Source organism: Macaca mulatta, chromosome 11 (genome assembly GCF_049350105.2).
Source record: "Macaca mulatta isolate MMU2019108-1 chromosome 11, T2T-MMU8v2.0, whole genome shotgun sequence".
Taxonomy (NCBI): Eukaryota; Metazoa; Chordata; class Mammalia; order Primates; family Cercopithecidae; genus Macaca; species Macaca mulatta.
The window spans coordinates 62446934-62466350 of record NC_133416.1 but is presented as its reverse complement, the minus strand read 5'-3'; the positions used below and the strand labels follow the sequence as shown (position 1 = coordinate 62466350).

The following is a 19417-nucleotide window of genomic DNA, read 5'->3' as shown; positions in this document are numbered from 1 at the left end:
AACCTTTAATTTTTTTCTTCATCTTTCAAGGTCCATCATAAGCAATGATTTCTTGAGTGGCTACTTTGATCTTTAAAATTAATCAGGTTTTCTACCTCATTTTTATCGCAACATCAATTACATAATATAATAATTATCAGATTCTGTGTTTTTGACTGTTTTAGGAATGCAAGATACTTAAGAGCAGATACGATGCTTAGCAATTAACACACATGTTGAAGTAATTGTCTCAGTATATCTAGCAATGTTCACGGGTACAAAACATTCAGTACATAAAACTATTATTTATGGAAGAGCTATTTCTAGGCATAGAGGAAATTTAATATTTTAGATTGAAGAAGGTAGTTTATCACTAGAGAGTAGGAAGATCTACTCAGAAAGAACAAGAGAGCTGCAGAGAACACAGAGATGCAGTAAACCTAATACGATACTATTCAAGCGGAGAAATGGAATAACTCTGAACTAAGGTAATTTATTGAAGACTGCATTCAATTTTCCCATTCATGTTCCAACAGTATATTATTTATATCCAAATTTTGTCTTGTTTAGAAAATAACAAAATCTTTGAAGCATATCCTTGAGAGCTTCTTTCACCTGCTGGTTCCTTAGAGTATAAATGAAGGGATTGAGTAAAGGGGCAACAGAGGTATTGAGCACAGCTACTCCTTTAGTCAAAGTCACCCTTTCTTTTGCTGATGGTTTCATATACATAAAGATACAACTCCCATAAGTAATAGAGACAACAATCATGTGTGAAGAACAAGTGGATAAAGCCTTGGTTTGCTGTTGAACAGAAGGGAATTTTAGAATGGTTTTGATGATGTATGTGTAGGAGAAGATCACTAACAACAACGTGATGATGAGTGTCAGCACAGCTAAGATAAAAGCCATTAATTCTATAAAACGTGTATCTGAGCAAGAAATCTGTAGAATAGAAGAAGTGTCACATAAGAAGTGATCAATAGTTTTGGAAGCACAGAAATCCAGCTTGAGTCCCAAGACCAAAGGGGGAAAGATGATTAGGAATCCAGTTACCCAAGAGATGAATACAAGTTCGTAGCACACTTTGCTGCTCATAATGATTGGATAATGCAGTCGTTTGCAGATGGCAATGTAGCGATCATAGGACATGGCAGCCAGGAGGTAAAACTCAGTAACTCCTAATAAAAGGAAGAAGAATAATTGAGTTGCACAAGCATTGTAGGAAATTGTCTTGTCTCCAGTCAGAATGCTTGTCAAGAATCGTGGAATGCAAACAGTTGTGAATGAAATTTCTAAGAAGGAGAAATTTTGGAGGAAGAAATACATTGGAGTCTTGAGCCGTGGATCCAGCAGGGTGAGGAGAATGATGGTTAAGTTCCCCATCAGGCTCAGGATATAATTACAAAATAGAAACAGAAAAATCACAATCTGTAGTAGAGGGTCATTTGTCAGTCCAAGCAGAGTGAACACTATGTCCATTGATTGGTTCTTCATTTTTCTTTTGTCCTGTGAAATCTGCAGAAAATAAAAACTAATATCACAAGTAAGAAAATACATTACTTCATTCTCAGCCCTAGAAAGTTTCATATTTAGAAAGTTACCCATGCACAAATATTTTCACAAGTCAACTTAGATTTCATAAAAATGAACACATCCACCAATTCATCAGTCATGTTTATAAGAATGTTAAAAGATTCTTCTCTTGTCCAGAGTTAAATAAGTCCTACTTGCCACGTTACTGAAAACTTTTCACTCATTTGAAATAAGTTTCATACTTCGGTTAGCGTTAACTTTTGATTCATCTTTCAAGCACTTTATCCCAAAAGGCAGTTTAAATAGTAGTTTGAAATTTCTGAATTTAGCTAACACTTCAAGTGACTTGTTACTTAAGAGAGTCTCTTATTCATCATCACGTTCCATTTCATATTTATTCATTGATATATATTTATCCATCATCAAGTTCAATTTTATATTTTATTTACTTAGTTTTTGTGTTTACGTTCCTACAGTTTTTGTAGCTCCACTTAGGTGCCTATTCGTACTTTATCAATTGCCTTTAGATTCACCACTTTTCCGGTAAGTCATTAACAGTGCCTCAGTGCCTCAATTCTATATGACTGAAGTGTATCAAACAGAAAAACTAAAATTGGTCTTTCTATGTTTTATCTTCCATTTTTCTTTAATCTGTTTATAATGGTTTCATATTTCTTTCTTTTGTAAATACAGTAAGAAGCTATATATTGTTTTATTTTAAATGCAAAATGATTTTAAGTACTAGTTGCAGGTCTTCTTACTGACTAGTATTGCAGTTATATTCCATAGTAACTGATTATAATTTATTTTTAGTTAATTATTTTTGCTAAAGAAAGGCTGCTTCGTCTTAGCCAATTTTCAGAATTCCCAGACAATATTCAAAAGGGCGTTTTTTCCATTTTCTGGCTTCCTTTTATAACATACAGGCTATAATAAAAAAATCAAATATCATGAAGTTACCTTTTCTTTTTGATTAAAATATTTAAATATTTCTCTGCTTTTCTACAAAGCTTAATATTCTTTTATTTATATATATTCATTTTAAAATTACTGAATCCCTATAAAACCTTTGTTTTTAATTAATGAATCCCTAGAATCTTTGTTTTAAACAGTGATTGCTCTCTAGTAATCTTAATTTGTGTGTCTTTCATAAATAGTAAGTTAATGCATGCATAATAGTACTTGCAACATCAAAATATTTCTATTTTTGTTATCTCTTGGGTTTTTCATTAGCCACTGCTTTTCTAGTATAACAAGATCTACAGGTAGTTTATGTGTATATGTGTTATAATACATATTTTACATATAACTACATATTATTACATATAATGTAATAAATATAAATTTACCTTTTTCATGTATTATCTGTGAAATTTGTATGATGTGGTAGACTAAATATAATAGTGAAGACTTTTTAAAAATTTCATCATTGTTCTACTGATCAAAATCTGGGCTTTGTTAAACAAAATAGCTGTCTTTAATCTTAAACTGGATGTAAATGTGTTTGTAGATTTTCTCAACATGGAAATAGCTGCTTTCTAATTTCCCTCTATGATTCATTCAATGCAACTACAAGCTCATAGAGATAGATTAAAAAATGAATTACAGTAACAAACCTGCACATTCTGCACATGTACCCCAGAACTTAAAATAAAAGCTGAAGAAAAAAAAATTAGACTTATTCGTACATTTAAAAAATGCATTCTATTACATTATATATAACATATATATGAGGTAAAATTATGAAAACATAAATGAAGTAAAAATTTCTTCTATATAATAGAAATATATATTAGGAATTTGTTATATATATAAATATGTATAATAATATATAATATATATATTAGAAAGTTTTACTTCTTCGTCAGAAGGAATAAAGGAAATAGGACAATTTAAGGGCAAATTTAATTCCCTGACATGGATTTCCAAAGTTTTGCCCTAACTTTGGTTGCATGAAAAGATAAGTTAAAAAGGCTCTTACCTTACGCAGGGTATATTGGATTTGTTTTTATATTATGGTACATGGTAGAATGCAAAGGCTAACTAAATTGAGGGCACTTATAATCATTTCAATACATTGTTCCAATATTAAAGAGATATTAAATACCAAGTTTTCTTCAGAAGAATCCATGTAGAGATAAAATGAGAGAATATTTTGTTTAAATATTTTCTACTTTTACTTAAGTTCATATTCACTACACATCTCAGACACACACACAAAAAATTCTAATGCATCTCTATCATTCTCTACAGTCTGGTTAAATTTCTAAAAGTTTTCATTAATACTTAACTAGACTCGTTACACCAAAGATGAAAGCCTAGGAAAAAGAACAGATTTTAAGTAGAGAAATGCCATGTATCTCATTATTCTAATTAGGCTAGAGTTACAGATTTATCTTTTTGCTCAGTAAATACACAAGGGAATCTATTGAAACTACAAAACAAAAGAAAATAGAGAAAAAATTCCTTAGAGACTGCTGTTCAAAAAGTTTATTTATACATATAACAATCTATACAGTCTGTTTTTAAAATCCGGGCAATATGCAACAAAACATTAATTGTTCTCACTCATAAGGCAACGTGAGAAAATCCACTGGGCTAGTTTTTTCAAACAAACAAAAAAAACCTTTCTGTTACTTTCACTAAAAAAAAAAAAAAAAGAAACTCAAAACAAGTGTACAGCAGGTTTGAATATTGCCAAACAAATTCAAATTTAAAATGAGGTTTCAATTGTGTACTGGTAGGATATTGGGTATGCAAGGGTAATCGGTTTAATTATTTTTAAAAGTGTGCTTTTTATAAATTTGGAAAAAATCAATAGTATTGCATTTGGTTTGCGACATGCAGGTGCAGGATAATTTGAATATCTAAGCCCGTGAATCGTGTTAATATAAAGACTATACTCAAAATGAGTAAAAAGGATTGGTCGTGTATATTGTCTTTGTAACCAAGCTCTAAAAGGTATTAAACAAAGCCCTCTCCAAGGACCACGAAACATGACTCAAAACAAATGTCATCGAAAACAAATCCAAATGTCTAGTTACTAATGTTTAGACATGAAAAAAAAAAATGCTCACCGTCATCCATTCTTAAGAAAGCATCAGGTCTACTATAGGAATTCAGAGTTTAAAAACAGTCCATACCTATTACTCTTAAACACGAAATACATCAGAACAATTCCTTGGGAAAACAAAAATAAAAACAAATTTCTTCCTTCTTAACTAATTTGTCTTTGAATATTTGTCAAAAAATCAGTTATCTATACATAATAGGTGTGCTGTATTTCTATACTCTATTTTGTTTCATTGATCTACTTGTTTAAACTAGGGCAATGCTACATTGTACCATTATTCCAAGTATTAAAATCAGATAGTTTTAATGTTCCAACTTTATTATATTCTTCCAAAGATGTTTGACAATTCCAGGTCTTTTGCACATTTCCATATGAATTTAAGAATCAATGATCAATATTTGAGATGATGGATATGCTGACTGCACTGACTTGATCACTATAAATTATATGTATAAAAACATCACTATGTACATCATAAATATGTACAATTATTATATGTCAGTTTAATAAAAATTAAAATGAAATATAAAGGAATAGAAACTACAAATTTACCCTGCTTTTTCTGTACCAACTAGTCCTAAAATTTGTCAACTAGTTGACTAGAAAACATTCCTCTTTATAGGAATATTCTAGCTAAAAAGAAAAAAACGAAAAATGAATAACAGAAAGTCATAATTTTGCAACCTTTAAGTAACTGATAGATGAGGGTGAAGATTATTAGCAGCTGTTAACATCACTACAAATAATAGTAAAATTAAATTAAGAGATCACTAGATATTTTATGCCTCCCAATGGAAGAACACGACATCACTAGAGAAGTATTCTTTTTTTTTTTTAAATTTATTTATTTATTTATTTATTTTTTATTATTATACTTTGAGTTCTAGGGTACATGTGCATAACGTGCAGGTTTGTTACATATGTATACTTGTGCCATGTTGGTGTGCTGCACCCATCAACTCGTCAGCACCCATCAACTCGTCATTTACATCAGGTATAACTCCCAATGCAATCCCTCCCCCCTTCCCCCTCTCCATGATAGGCCCCGGTGTGTGATGTTCCCCTTCCCAAGTGCAAGTGATCTCATTGTTCAGTTCCCACCTATGAGTGAGAACATGCGGTGTTTGGTTTTCTGTTCTTGTGATAGTTTGCTGAGAATGATGGTTTCCAGCTGCATCCATGTCCCTACAAAGGACACAAACTCATCCTTTTTTATGGCTGCATAGTATTCCATGGTGTATATGTGCCACATTTTCTTAATCCAGTCTGTCACTGATGGACATTTGGGTTGATTCCAAGTCTTTGCTATTGTGAATAGTGCTGCAATAAACATACGTGTGCATGTGTCTTTATAGCAGCATGATTTATAATCCTTTGGGTATATACCCAGTAATGGGATGGCTGGGTCATACGGTACATCTAGTTCTAGATCCTTGAGGAATCGCCATACTGTTTTCCATAATGGTTGAACTAGTTTACAATCCCACCAACAGTGTAAAAGTGTTCCTATTTCTCCACATCCTCTCCAGCACCTGTTGTTTCCTGACTTTTTAATGATCGCCATTCTAACTGGTGTGAGATGGTATCTCATTGTGGTTTTGATTTGCATTTCTCTGATGGCCAGTGATGATGAGCATTTTTTCATGTGTCTGTTGGCTGTATGAATGTCTTCTTTTGAGAAATGTCTGTTCATATCCTTTGCCCACTTTTTGATGGGGTTGTTTGTTTTTTTCTTGTCAATTTGTTTGAGTTCTTTGTAGGTTCTGGATATTAGCCCTTTGTCAGATGAGTAGATTGCAAAAATTTTCTCCCATTCTGTAGGTTGCCTGTTCACTCTGATGGTAGTTTCTTTTGCTGTGCAGAAGCTCTTTAGTTTAATGAGATCCCATTTGTCAATTTTGTCTTTTGCTGCCGTTGCTTTTGGTGTTTTAGACATGAAGTCTTTGCCCATGCCTATGTCCTGAATGGTACTACCTAGGTTTTCCTCTAGGATTTTTATGGTATTAGGTCTAACATTTAAGTCTCTAATCCATCTTGAATTAATTTTCATATAAGGAGTAAGGAAAGGATCCAGTTTCAGCTTTCTACTTATGGCTAGCCAATTTTCCCAACACCATTTATTAAATAGGGAATCTTTTCCCCATTTCTTGTTTCTCTCAGGTTTGTCAAAGATCAGATGGCTGTAGATGTGTGGTATTATTTCTGAGGACTCTGTTCTGTTCCATTGGTGTATATCTCTGTTTTGGTACCAGTACCATGCTGTTTTGGTTACTGTAGCCTTATAGTATAGTTTGAAGTCAGGTAGCGTGATGCCTCCAGCTTTGTTCTTTTGACTTAGGATTGTCTTGGAGATGCGGGCTCTTTTTTGGTTCCATATGAACTTTAAAGCAGTTTTTTCCAATTCTGTGAAGAAACTCATTGGTAGCTTGATGGGGATGGCATTGAATCTATAAATAACCTTGGGCAGTATGGCCATTTTCACGATATTGATTCTTCCTATCCATGAGCATGGTATGTTCTTCCATTTGTTTGTGTCCTCTTTGATTTCACTGAGCAGTGGTTTGTAGTTCTCCTTGAAGAGGTCCTTTACATCCCTTGTAAGTTGGATTCCTAGGTATTTTATTCTCTTTGGAGCAATTGTGAATGAAAGTTCATTCATGATTTGGCTCTCTGTTTGTCTGTTACTGGTGTATAAGGATGCTTGTGATTTTTGCACATTAATTTTGTATCCTGAGACTTTTCTGAAGTTGCTTATCAGCTTAAGGAGATTTTGGGCTGAGACAATGGGGTTTTCTAAATATACAATCATGTCATCTGCAAACAGGGACAATTTGGCTTCTTTTTTTCCTAACTGAATACCCTTGATTTCTTTCTCTTGCCTGATTGCCCTAGCCAGAACTTCCAACACTATGTTGAATAGGAGTGGTGAGAGAGGGCATCCCTGTCTTGTGCCATTTTTCAAAGGGAATTTTTCCAGTTTTTGCCCATTCAGTATGATATTGGCTGTGGGTTTGTCATAAATAGCTCTTATGATTTTGAGGTACGTTCCATCAATACCGAATTTATTGAGCGTTTTTAGCATGAAGGGCTGTTGAATTTTGTCAAAAGCCTTTTCTGCATCTATTGAGATAATCATGTGGTTCTTGTCTTTGGTTCTGTTTATATGCTGGATTATGTTTATTGATTTGCGAATGTTGAACCAGCCTTGCATCCCAGGGATGAAGCCCACTCGATCATGGTGGATAAGCTTTTTGATGTGTTGCTGAATCCGGTTTGCCAGTATTTTATTGAGGATTTTTGCATCGATGTTCATCAGGGATATTGGTCTAAAATTCTCTTTTTTTGTTGTGTCTCTGCCAGGCTTTGGTATCAGGATGATGTTGGCCTCATAAAATGAGTTAGGGAGGATTCCCTCTTTTTCTATTGATTGGAATAGTTTCAGAAGGAATGGTACCAGCTCCTCCTTGTACCTCTGGTAGAATTCAGCTGTGAATCCATCTGGTCCTGGACTTTTTTTGGTTGGTAGGCTATTAATTATTGCCTCAATTTCAGAGCCTGCTATTGGTCTATTCAGGGATTCAACTTCTTCCTGGTTTAGTCTTGGAAGAGTGTAAGTGTCCAGGAAATTATCCATTTCTTCTAGATTTTCAAGTTTATTTGCATAGAGGTGTTTATAGTATTCTCTGATGGTAGTTTGTATTTCTGTGGGGTCAGTGGTGATATCCCCTTTATCATTTTTAATTGCGTCGATTTGATTCTTCTCTCTTTTCTTCTTTATTAGTCTTGCTAGCGGTCTGTCAATTTTGTTGATCTTTTCAAAAAACCAACTCCTGGATTCATTGATTTTTTGGAGGGTTTTTTGTGTCTCCTTCTCCTTCAGTCTCTGATTTTAGTTATTTCTTGCCTTCTGCTAGCTTTCGAATGTGTTTGCTCTTGCTTCTCTATTTCTTTTAATTGCGATGTTAGAGTGTCAATTTTACATCTTTCCTGCTTTCTCTTGTGGGCATTTAGTGCTATAAATTTCCCTCTACACACTGCTTTAAATGTGTCCCAGAGATTCTGGTATGTTGTATCTTTGTTCTCATTGGTTTCAAAGAACTTCTTTATTTCTGCCTTCATTTCGTTATGTACCCAGTAGTCTTTCAGGAGCAGGTTGTTCAGTTTCCATGTAGTTGAGCGGTTTTGATTGAGTTTCTTAGTCCTGAGTTCTAGTTTGATTGCACTGTGGTCTGAGAGACAGTTTGTTATAATTTCTGTTCTTGTACATTTGCTGAGGAGTGCTTTACTTCCAATTATGTGGTCAATTTTGGAGTAAGTGCGATGTGGTGCTGAGAAGAATGTATATTCTGTTGATTTGGGGTGGAGAGTTCTATAGATGTCTATTAGGTCTGCTTGCTGCAGAGATGAGTTCAATTCCTGGATATCCTTGTTAACTTTCTGTCTCGTTGATCTGGCTAATGTTGACAGTGGAGTGTTGAAGTCTCCCATTATTACTGTATGGGAGTCTAAGTCTCTTTGTAAGTCTCTAAGGACTTGCTTTATGAATCTGGGTGCTCCTGTATTGGGTGCATATATATTTAGGATAGTTAGCTCTTCCTGTTGAATTGATCCCTTTACCATTATGTAATGGCCTTCTTTGTCTCTTTTGATCTTTGATGGTTTAAAGTCTGTTTTATCAGAGACTAGGATTGCAACCCCTGCTTTTTTTTGTTCTCCATTTGCTTGGTAAATCTTCTTCCATCCCTTTATTTTGAGCCTATGTATGTCTCTGCGTGTGAGATGGGTCTCCTGAATACAGCAGACTGATGGGTCTTGACTCTTTATCCAGTTTGCCAGTCTGTGTCTTTTAATTGGAGCATTTAGTCCATTTACATTTAAGGTTAATATTGTTATGTGTCACCTTGATCCTGCCATTATGATATTAACTGGTTATTTTGCTCGTTAGTTGATGCAGTTTCTTCCTGGCCTGGATGGTCTTTACAATTTGGCATGTTTTTGCAATGGCTGGTACCGGTTGTTCCTTTCCATGTTGAGTGCTTCCTTCAGGGTCTCTTGTAAGGCAGGCCTAGTGGTGACAAAATCTCTAAGCATGTGCTTATCTGTAAAGGATTTTATTTCTCCTTCACTTATGAAACTTAGTTTGGCTGGATATGAAATTCTGGGTTTAAAATTCTTTTCTTTAAGAACGTTGAATATTGGCCCCCACTCTCTTCTGGCTTGGAGAGTTTCTGCCGAGAGATCTGCTGTTAGTCTGATGGGCTTCCCTTTGTGGGTGACCCGACCCTTCTCTCTGGCTGCCCTTAAGATTTTTTCCTTCATTTCAACTTTGGTGAATCTGGCAATTATGTGTCTTGGAGTTGCTCTTCTCAAGGAGTATCTTTGTGGCGTTCTCTGTATTTCCTGGATTTGAATGTTGGCCTGCCCTACTAGGTTGGGGAAGTTCTCCTGGATGATATCCTGAAGAGTGTTTTCCAACTTGGTTCCATCTTCCCCCTCACTTTCAGGCACCCCAATCAGATGTAGATTTGGTCTTTTTACATAATCCCATACTTCTTGCAGGTTTTGTTCATTTCTTTTTCTTCTTTTTTCTTTTGGTTTCTCTTCTCGCTTCATTTCATTCATTTGATCCTCAATCGCTGATACTCTTTCTTCCAGTTGATCGAGTCGGTTACTGAAGCTTGTGCATTTGTCACGTATTTCTCGTGTCATGGTTTTCATCTCTTTCATTTCGTTTAGGACCTTCTCTGCATTAATTACTCTAGCCATCAATTCTTCCACTTTTTTTTCAAGATTGTTAGTTTCTTTGCGCTGGGTACGTAATTCCTCCTTTAGCTCTGAGAAGTTTGATGGACTGAAGCCTTCTTCTCTCATCTCGTCAAAGTCATTCTCCGTCCAGCTTTGATCTGTTGCTGGCGATGAGCTGCGCTCCTTTGCCGGGGGAGATGTGATCTTATTTTTTGAATTTCCAGCTTTTCTGCCCTGCTTTTTCCCCATCTTTGTGGTTTTATCTGCCTCTGGTCTTTGATGATGGTGACGTACTGATGGGGATTTGGTGTAGGTGTCCTTCCTGTTTGATAGTTTTCCTTCTAACAGTCAGGACCCTCAGCTGTGTGTCTGTTGGAGATTGCTTGAGGTCCACTCCAGACCCTGTTTGCCTGGGTATCAGCAGCAGAGGCTGCAGAAGATAGAATATTGCTGAACAGCGAGTGTACCTGTCTGATTCTTGCTTTGGAAGCTTCCTCTCAGGGGGGTACTCCACCCTGTGAGGTGTGGGGTGTCAGACTGCCCCTAGTGGGGGATGTCTCCCAGTTAGGCTACTCAGGGGTCAGGGACCCGCTTGAGCAGGCAGTCTGTCCCTTCTCAGCTCTCAACTTCCGTGTTGGGAGATCCACTGCTCTCTTCAAACCTGTCAGACAGAGTCGTTTTCATCTGCAGGGGTTTCTGCTGCGTTTGTTATTGTTTACTGTGCCCTGTCCCCAGAGGTGGAGTCTACAGAGACAGGCAGGTTTCCTTGTGCTGCTGTGAGCTCCACCCAGTTCGAGCTTCCCAGCAGCTTTGTTTACCTACTTAAGCCTCAGCAATGGTGGGCGCCCCTCCCCCAGCCTCGCTGCTGCCTTGCCAGTAGATCACAGACTGCTGTGCTAGCAATGAGGGAGGCTCCGTGGGCATGGGACCCTCCCGGCCAGGTGTGGGATATAATCTCCTGGTGTGCCCGTTAGCTTAAAGCGCAGTATTGGGGTGGGAGTTACCCGATTTTCCAGGTGTTGTGTGTCTCAGTTCCCCTGGCTAGGAAAAGGGATTCCCTTCCCCCTTGCGCTTCCCAGGTGAGGCGATGCCTCGCCCTGCTTCAGCTCTCACTGGTCGGGCTGCAGCAGCTGACCAGCACCAATTGTCCGGCACTCCCTAGTGAGATGAACCCAGTACCTCAGTTGAAAATGCAGAAATCATGGGTCTTCTGTGTCGCTCGTGCTGGGAGTTGGAGACTGGAGCTGTTCCTATTCGGCCATCTTGCTCCGCCCCCCCGAGAAGTATTCTTAAAGAAATAGAATTTGAATCTGATCATACCTCTAGAACTAACATATAATAGGCAAAAGTAGGGACAGATGGACATATTGAACACAATAGGGTTGTAAAAAATAAAATACAAACTATGGGAACTCTACAAGTCAAATGATTCCATTTCTTCCAGAAATAAACTGCATTAACAAAAAAAGAGATAAAAAGGTAATTCATAAGTCCAAGAACCAAATCAACCAAATTGCAATATATTACCTTATTTGAATTCCAGTTTAATTTAAAAAATAATTATGAAAAACTTACACACTTGATTGTTTATATTTAATGATACCAAAACTATGTCTGGTATTTTATTCAAAATTATGTGAGCAGGATGTTGTGAATAGAGATAGAAAACAAGATGGAACATAAGTTGATAATTAGTGAGATGGGATAATGGGCGCATAAGGACTCATTTTTTATTTTCTCCTTTTGAAAAAAATAAACAGACTTCAAGAAAAAAAAAAAAAAAGAATCAATTTGTCAACTTCTCCAAAAAAAAAAGCCCCAGGAGTTTTGATTTGATATTGCATTGAACCTATATATCAATTTCAGAAGAATAGACAACGGAAGAATATTCAGCATTTTGACCCATGAACACACTGTATCTCTTCATTTTTAAAGATCTTCTTAATTTATTTTGACAATGTTGTATAGTTTTCAGTGTACACATCATACACATCTTTTGTCAAATTTGTCTCTAAATATGTAGGGTTTTAAAATTTAAGATGGTATTTGACCTTTTTTTAAAATTTAGAGTATGCAGGAATATGATTAATTTTTGGATTGATACTATATCTTATAAACTCTCTATACTCATTTACTAAATCTAGTACAATTTTTGTAGATTTCATTGGATTTTCTACTTTCATGATGATGCTGTCTGCACATAAAGATAGTTTTATTTCTTATTTTTCAATCTGGCTATCTTTTATTTATTTTTCTAGACTTATTTCAGTGACTAGAACTCCCAGTATCAAGTTGAATAGAAATGAGGAGAGTGAATATCCTTGTCTTTTTCCTGATCTTAGTGGGAAAGCTATCAGGTTTTTTGTTTTGTTTTGTATTTTAAGATACGTTCTCTTTGTCACCCACAGTGGAGTGCAGTACTGTGATCATGGCTTCGCTCACTGAAGCCTCGACTTCCTGGACTAAAGTGATCCTCCTACCTCAGCCTCCCAAGTAGCTGAGACCACAGGAGCATGCTACCATGCCAGGTTAATTTGGTTTTTATTATTTGTAGAGATGGGAATCTCTCTATGTTGCCCAGACTGGTCTCAAACTCCTGGGCTCAAGCAGTCCTCCTGTCTTGGCTTTCCAAAGTGCTGGGATTGCAGGCATGAGGCACCATGCCTGGCCACATTCAGTTTTTTGGCTTCAGTGTTAGCTGTAGATTATTTGGTCACCCTTCATCAAATTGCAGCAGTTCCCTTCTAGGCCTAGCTTGCTTGGAGTTTTTCTTAGCAATAAAGATTGAATTTTATCAAATTATTTATCTATGTTTAAATAAATTTTTAGTTTTTTCTAACACACAGTAAATTGCATTAGTTTTTTCCTAATGTTAAACTAAACATTATTTTTATTCTTGAGCTAAAACTCACTTTGTTCATTATATATTACCATTTTATATAGTAATATTATTAAATACATTTTGGTTGGTTTTTAGAATTTTTGTATGTATACTTATGAGGAATATTAACTGTGGTTGTATTTTTTAATGTGTTTGTCCATTTTTGGTGTCAGAGTAACACTGCCTGAAGATGAATTGGAAAATATTTTCTCCTCTTCAAGTTTTTAGAAGAATTTGTATATAATTGATATTTTTAAAAATTTGTTGCATAACTCACCAGGAAAGCTATTCAGTCCTAGATCTTTTTTTTCCTATGTGAAGCTTTTAAAATACAAATCAATTACTTTAACAGATATAAGACTATTCAACTTATGTATTTCTTTTTGGGTGACCTTTGGCAGTTAGTGTTTTTCAAGGATTTTGTCAATTTCATCTAAATTGTCTATTATTTGGCATAAAGTTGTTCATAGTATCAACATTATTTTAATATCTGTAGGATATGTAGTAATGCCATCTTTCTCAATTCTAAAATTAGTAATTTGTTCCTTTTCATTTTTCCCTGATCATTCTAACTAGAGCTATATCAATTATATTTACCACCTCAAAGAATTGCTTTTTGCCTTCATTGTTCTTTATTATTGTTGGTTTTTGGTTTTAATTTGTTTTATTTGTTTGCTTTTTGTCTTATGGAATCCTATTCTGCTGATTTACTGGATATATGATATTATTATCTATGACTGTTTAAATAAATTTTTAGTTTTTATATCAGCTAACAGTGCTGAAATAAGTGGATATTCATATGACACAAAATAACCATTAAAGGATTTTGGTATTCTAAGATAATTCATACTTCATTATAAAAAAAGAAAAATAATTTAAAGAAGTTGAATAATGAAATAAATCACCAATTTTATTTTCATAAAGATTGCATTAAAAGTAGGTGATGTCGTGAAAGAAAAGAAGATACTGAAAAAGAATGAGAAATGAAGATGAATAAGGTAAAAGTTTTCAAAATTTTACAAATAGATGGTAGATAGATTATACATGATGGATCTATCAATAGATACATTGATTGCTATTCATACACCCAAAAAACTTACAAAACTAATATTTGATAAAGTTAGCATTTCAAATAGGTGAAGAGAGGATGCTTTTTCATAAGTTGTGAAGGTATAATTGGCTACTTGAGAAAGAAAATAAAAATACTATCCCTCAGGCTTTCCTGAGTGCCCTCTCCCTTCTTTCTGATTCAAATGGCATCTTTTCACATCTCCTCTGATGTGGGACAAGGTAAGAATTTTTTTCCTGTGTGATAAATCTAATTATTCCGCCTGTCATGTTAGTTGCTGTGACGCAGGTCAAAGTGCTTCCATAGTGCCTCTTTGTACCATTCACTAATCACTTTTTCCCAGTCATTCCCCGGTCTCCATTTTAATGATGGCACTCAACCTGTCACGTTTCACTATGTTTTGTTATATTTAATTAAGCTGAGTCTTTGGATATGTTAGACTTTATTTATTAAAATAATTTGTGTCTCCGACATTCAAAACAATATGAATTGCTCTGAGAATTCTGTTGCTTTCTTAAGCCTTCCTCAGAGATTTAGACTCCAGGCTTCTCACTACATGGATGATATAGCAATGCCAAGGCTCTGCTAATATAGTAGTCTGTGAACAATTCAAATCACTAACTCTACCTAGTATCTACCTTCTTCCTGGATCTTGTGTATATCCGAAGAACCCTTAAGAAATGGATTATCATCTACATTTGATGACAACTTCACCAATACTCTTTAAAGGTGATATGTTCTAACAGTTTGCAACTCTGGAGTTCTTGCAGCTTTTCAATTTTCTTGTAAGTTTTTGCAGAGACCCAAGAACCACTGATGTTAGATCTGTCCCTTTTAATGACCTTGAGAGAAATAACATGGGAGTTTCCAGTTTTTCCTTTCAGGTCCTCTACATAGCCAGATTAAAAAACTTTTTTTCTTGTATTTCATAAATTTTTTTGAGGGGGGAGTCCCTCTTTTCTTCTTGTGCACATTTAAACATTTAAATTATTTGAAATTGTTACCATAAGTTTTAAAAAAATTTACTAATATAACTTTTGACAAATTTTAATATTATCCTTTAAAAATAATTATTATGCCATAAAATGAAATTTAATAACAATGATTTCATACCTAATGTCAATATTTTTAGAAATATGTATACATGCATTTTTTTAATGTTCAAATTTTATGCTTTTCCCTTGCACTAATATTTCTATTCAACATCTTCCAGGCTTTTCTTTTTGTATAATTTATGTTTTTATCTTATGGATGAAAAGATTGTATTGCTCATGCTAGCATATTTCTGTCTAACAACATATATATGTATATATAACCAAAACTAGGGTTTCTTATTATGTGTGTGTATGTATACATATATACACACATAAAACTGTATTTTAAAACTTTGTTTTATTTTCTGTGACCATAATTCTCTAAGTGTTAAAATTTTTCACCTGGGCTGATGCTTTATGAAGATTATTATTGGTTTATAATTTGCCAGTTCAAAATAAATATACAGAAACATCATAGAATCAATCAAATTATATTCAATACATATTTCTTAACATGATAGTGTATCGCTTATAGAATAAGAAGGAATTCAACATTAATTTTATTCCTATTTTACTATTTAAGATACATAACTTGTAATATCTTGGATACATGAGTAAATAGATTAGGATGGAGGAAATTTTTAGTACAGGAGTATAACAGTTATTTGAACTTTTTTTGAGTTAACTTGTTAAACTCACATGGCATTTACCAAATTTTTAATTAAAACAAACCTGGAAATCACCTGTTGTAAGAAGGCATATGTTAACCAAATATTAATGCACTTCGTGTCTTAGTTTCTGTTATTTGTATTGAAAAAGACTTTACCAACATTAATGAAACTTCTAATTTTACTCATGGGATTTAGAAGTGCCATATTTAACTAGACATATATATACACAATTTGGAAAAATCAAAGCATAATGTCATTGCATCTTTGCAAGTACATATTTTAATAAAATGCTTCTCTATAGGCTGAATTTTTATCAAAATCAGAGTTACAACAAAATCAGAATTATTTTCAGGTAAAAATGTTAACTTAATTTTTCAATTCAAATCCATGTGTTAATACATGTTTCAAGGAACATCCTAAATATACTAAGAAGTAAATTGGAGTAGGGGTAAGAAACGGCAGTTCAGAACTGATTCATGACAATTTTTTTTTTTCTAAAGACATTTGTGATGTCATCCTGCAAAGGCTTGTGATATTTAAAACAAACCAACAAAGAATACCAGATAAGCCTAGGCTTCAATTGCTTCCACCCAGGAACACAGTGGTTAATACTTGAACCAATCAAACAATTTTGTGTATCTCCATTTCTTGGTTATTCTGCCTTATTTCCATTTTGGGGGTAATTTGCCTTTTTAAGAATATCAGGCTGATAATATGATTCAATCTCCCCAGCAATAATGATAACTCTGTTTTATGAAACACATCAATGCATATTTGTATGGTGTGTATAGATTAATGGTTATAAGTGGAGAGCAGCATAGGGACATGATTGCCCCCCTCCGCAAGTACTCCTTCTCCATTATTCCTAAATTCCAATATTTTCAAAGTTATTTGTTTCCTCAATGTTTATGGAATTTTCTTCCGTATGCATCAGATATCTTGCATTTACTTGACTTTAAATCTTCAAAATGTCTAAAATAGATTAACATAATATACCTTCAATTGACTTCCTGACTCCAAATAGCTACAAATTACCTTTATAATTATTGACTAAGAAATTGTCTCTAAAAATAAATATAGGATAACTCCCCAGCTTAAGGGGAAGAAACCCTTAATTTAAATCAAGTTGTATGTATATATGATGCATGAACCATCAAACTAGTAAAGACATGTGGACTGCTCACAGTCATAATAATATAATAAACTAGGATTCCTAGCGATAGAAATCTTGGAATTCGTGCCTAGGCTGTCCTGAAGTAATTCCTATGTACACTAAATTTTGAGAACTACTAACCTAAATTAAATCCAAGCAGTTTCTCCAGACAACATAAGGCCTTTTTGTCTTAGCCTATGCTATCTATACTATTAACTAGTATAGCTACATAGGAACCTCATATATTAGTTACACTAAATGACCTGGTTTTCTTTAAACCAAAAGGAGAAGTGTTGGGAACAGCCCCCCAAAAAATCTGCCCATAAACTGACCCAAAAACTGGCCATAAACAAAATCTCTGCAGCACTGTGACATGTTCGTGATGGCCAGGACGCCCATGCTGGAAGGTTGTCGGTTTACTGGAATGAGGGCAAGGAACACCTGGCCCACCCAGGGCGGAAAACCGCTTAAAGGCGTTCTTAAACCACAAACAATAACATGAGTGACCTGTGCCTTAAGGACATGCTCCTGCTGCAGATAACTAGCCAAACTCATCCCTTTATTTCAGCCCATCCCATTGTTTCCCATAAGGGATACTTTTAGTTAATCTATAATCTACAGAAACAATGCTTATCACTGGCTTGCTGTTAATAAATACGTGGGTAAATCTCTGTTCGAGGCTCTCAGCTCTGGAGGCTGTAAGACCCCTGATTTCCCACTCCACACCTCTATATTTTTGCGTGTGTGTCTTTAATTCCTCTAGCACCACTGAGTGAGGGTCTCCACGATGGAGCTGATCTCGGCAGAGAAGAAAATGTTTATTAATAGGCATTTTCTCTTTCTCTAATGACCACCTGAGGCACTTTTACCACTACTAGAATTTTCAAGAACATATTGATATACTTTACTAGTTAGAAGGTAAAATGAGGGTTTTCTGGGGACTATGTATTGATTATTTTTTAATATAAGAGATCCTTTTGTCAGATCAGTGTGGATATTTTCAGAATTAAACCTAACATTTATGATTTGATCAGTCTCAACTTCACTGTAAAAATTAGTCACATAACCTCTCTAGTTATCTAACAAGAGAAAGTAAACACTGGGGAAAGGATAACTTAGTGCACCACCTGTTTTAAATCTTCTGTCACACAAAAATAGTACTTGTCATATGGAAACCCAAGGTGTTTTCCTGTATAGAAAACAGGGAAATGGAGAGCAGCATCTGAAGGATTTGTGGATCCTACCCACTGATATAGATGTTGTGGCACAAATGGCTACTGGCATCTTTCCTATACCCTTAAAAGAATGAGTAATGCTTATAGCTGGATAAGGTTTGTGTTTCCCGGAAATGTATGACAAATTGGATTCTGATGTCAGAGTTCTTAACATTTATTAAGAATTCACTATTCTGAAGCAAAGGATATGAACAGACATTTCTCAAAAGAAGACATTCATACAGCCAACAGACACATGAAAAAATGCTCATCATCACTGGCCATCAGAGAAATGCAAATCAAAACCACAATGAGATACCATCTCACACCAGTTAGAATGGCGATCATTAAAAAGTCAGGAAACAACAGGTGCTGGAGAGGATGTGGAGAAATAGGAACACTTTTACACTGTTGGTGGGATTGTAAACTAGTTCAACCATTATGGAAAACAGTATGGCGATTCCTCAAGGATCTAGAACTAGATGTACCGTATGACCCAGCCATCCCATTACTGGGTATATACCCAAAGGATTATAAATCATGCTGCTATAAAGACACATGCACACGTATGTTTATTGCAGCACTATTCACAATAGCAAAGACTTGGAATCAACCCAAATGTCCATCAGTGACAGACTGGATTAAGAAAATGTGGCACATATACACCATGGAATACTATGCAGCCATAAAAAAGGATGAGTTTGTGTCCTTTGTAGGGACATGGATGCAGCTGGAAACCATCATTCTTAGCAAACTATCACAAGAACAGAAAACCAAACACCGCATGTTCTCACTCATAGGTGGGAACTGAACAATGAGATCACTTGCACTTGGGAAGGGGAACATCACACACCGGGGCCTATCATGGGGAGGGGGGAGGGGGGAGGGATTGCATTGGGAGTTATACCTGATGTAAATGACGAGTTGATGGGTGCAGCACACCAACATGGCACAAGTATACATATGTAACAAACCTGCACGTTATGCACATGTACCCTACAACTTAAAGTATAATAATAATAAATAAATTTTAAAAAAAAGAAAAAAAAAAAAAGAATTCAC

General features: G+C 35.1%; 1 protein-coding gene across 1 annotated transcript; it reads right to left on the bottom strand.

The window, feature by feature from the left end:
- Nucleotides 1-519: 519 nt before the first annotated feature.
- On the bottom strand, nucleotides 520-1476 carry LOC705506 (olfactory receptor 6C6-like). Its single transcript, XM_001093869.5, has one exon. It carries the CDS (start codon nucleotides 1474-1476, stop codon nucleotides 520-522), a length of 957 nt encoding a protein of 318 aa, XP_001093869.5.
- Nucleotides 1477-19417: the final 17941 nt, after the last annotated feature.

Bases quoted from the DNA above. Each gene is read 5' to 3' on its own strand.
- LOC705506 (XM_001093869.5), bottom strand. From the start codon at position 1,476: ATGAAGAACCAATCAATGGACATAGTGTTCACTCTGCTTGGACTGACA.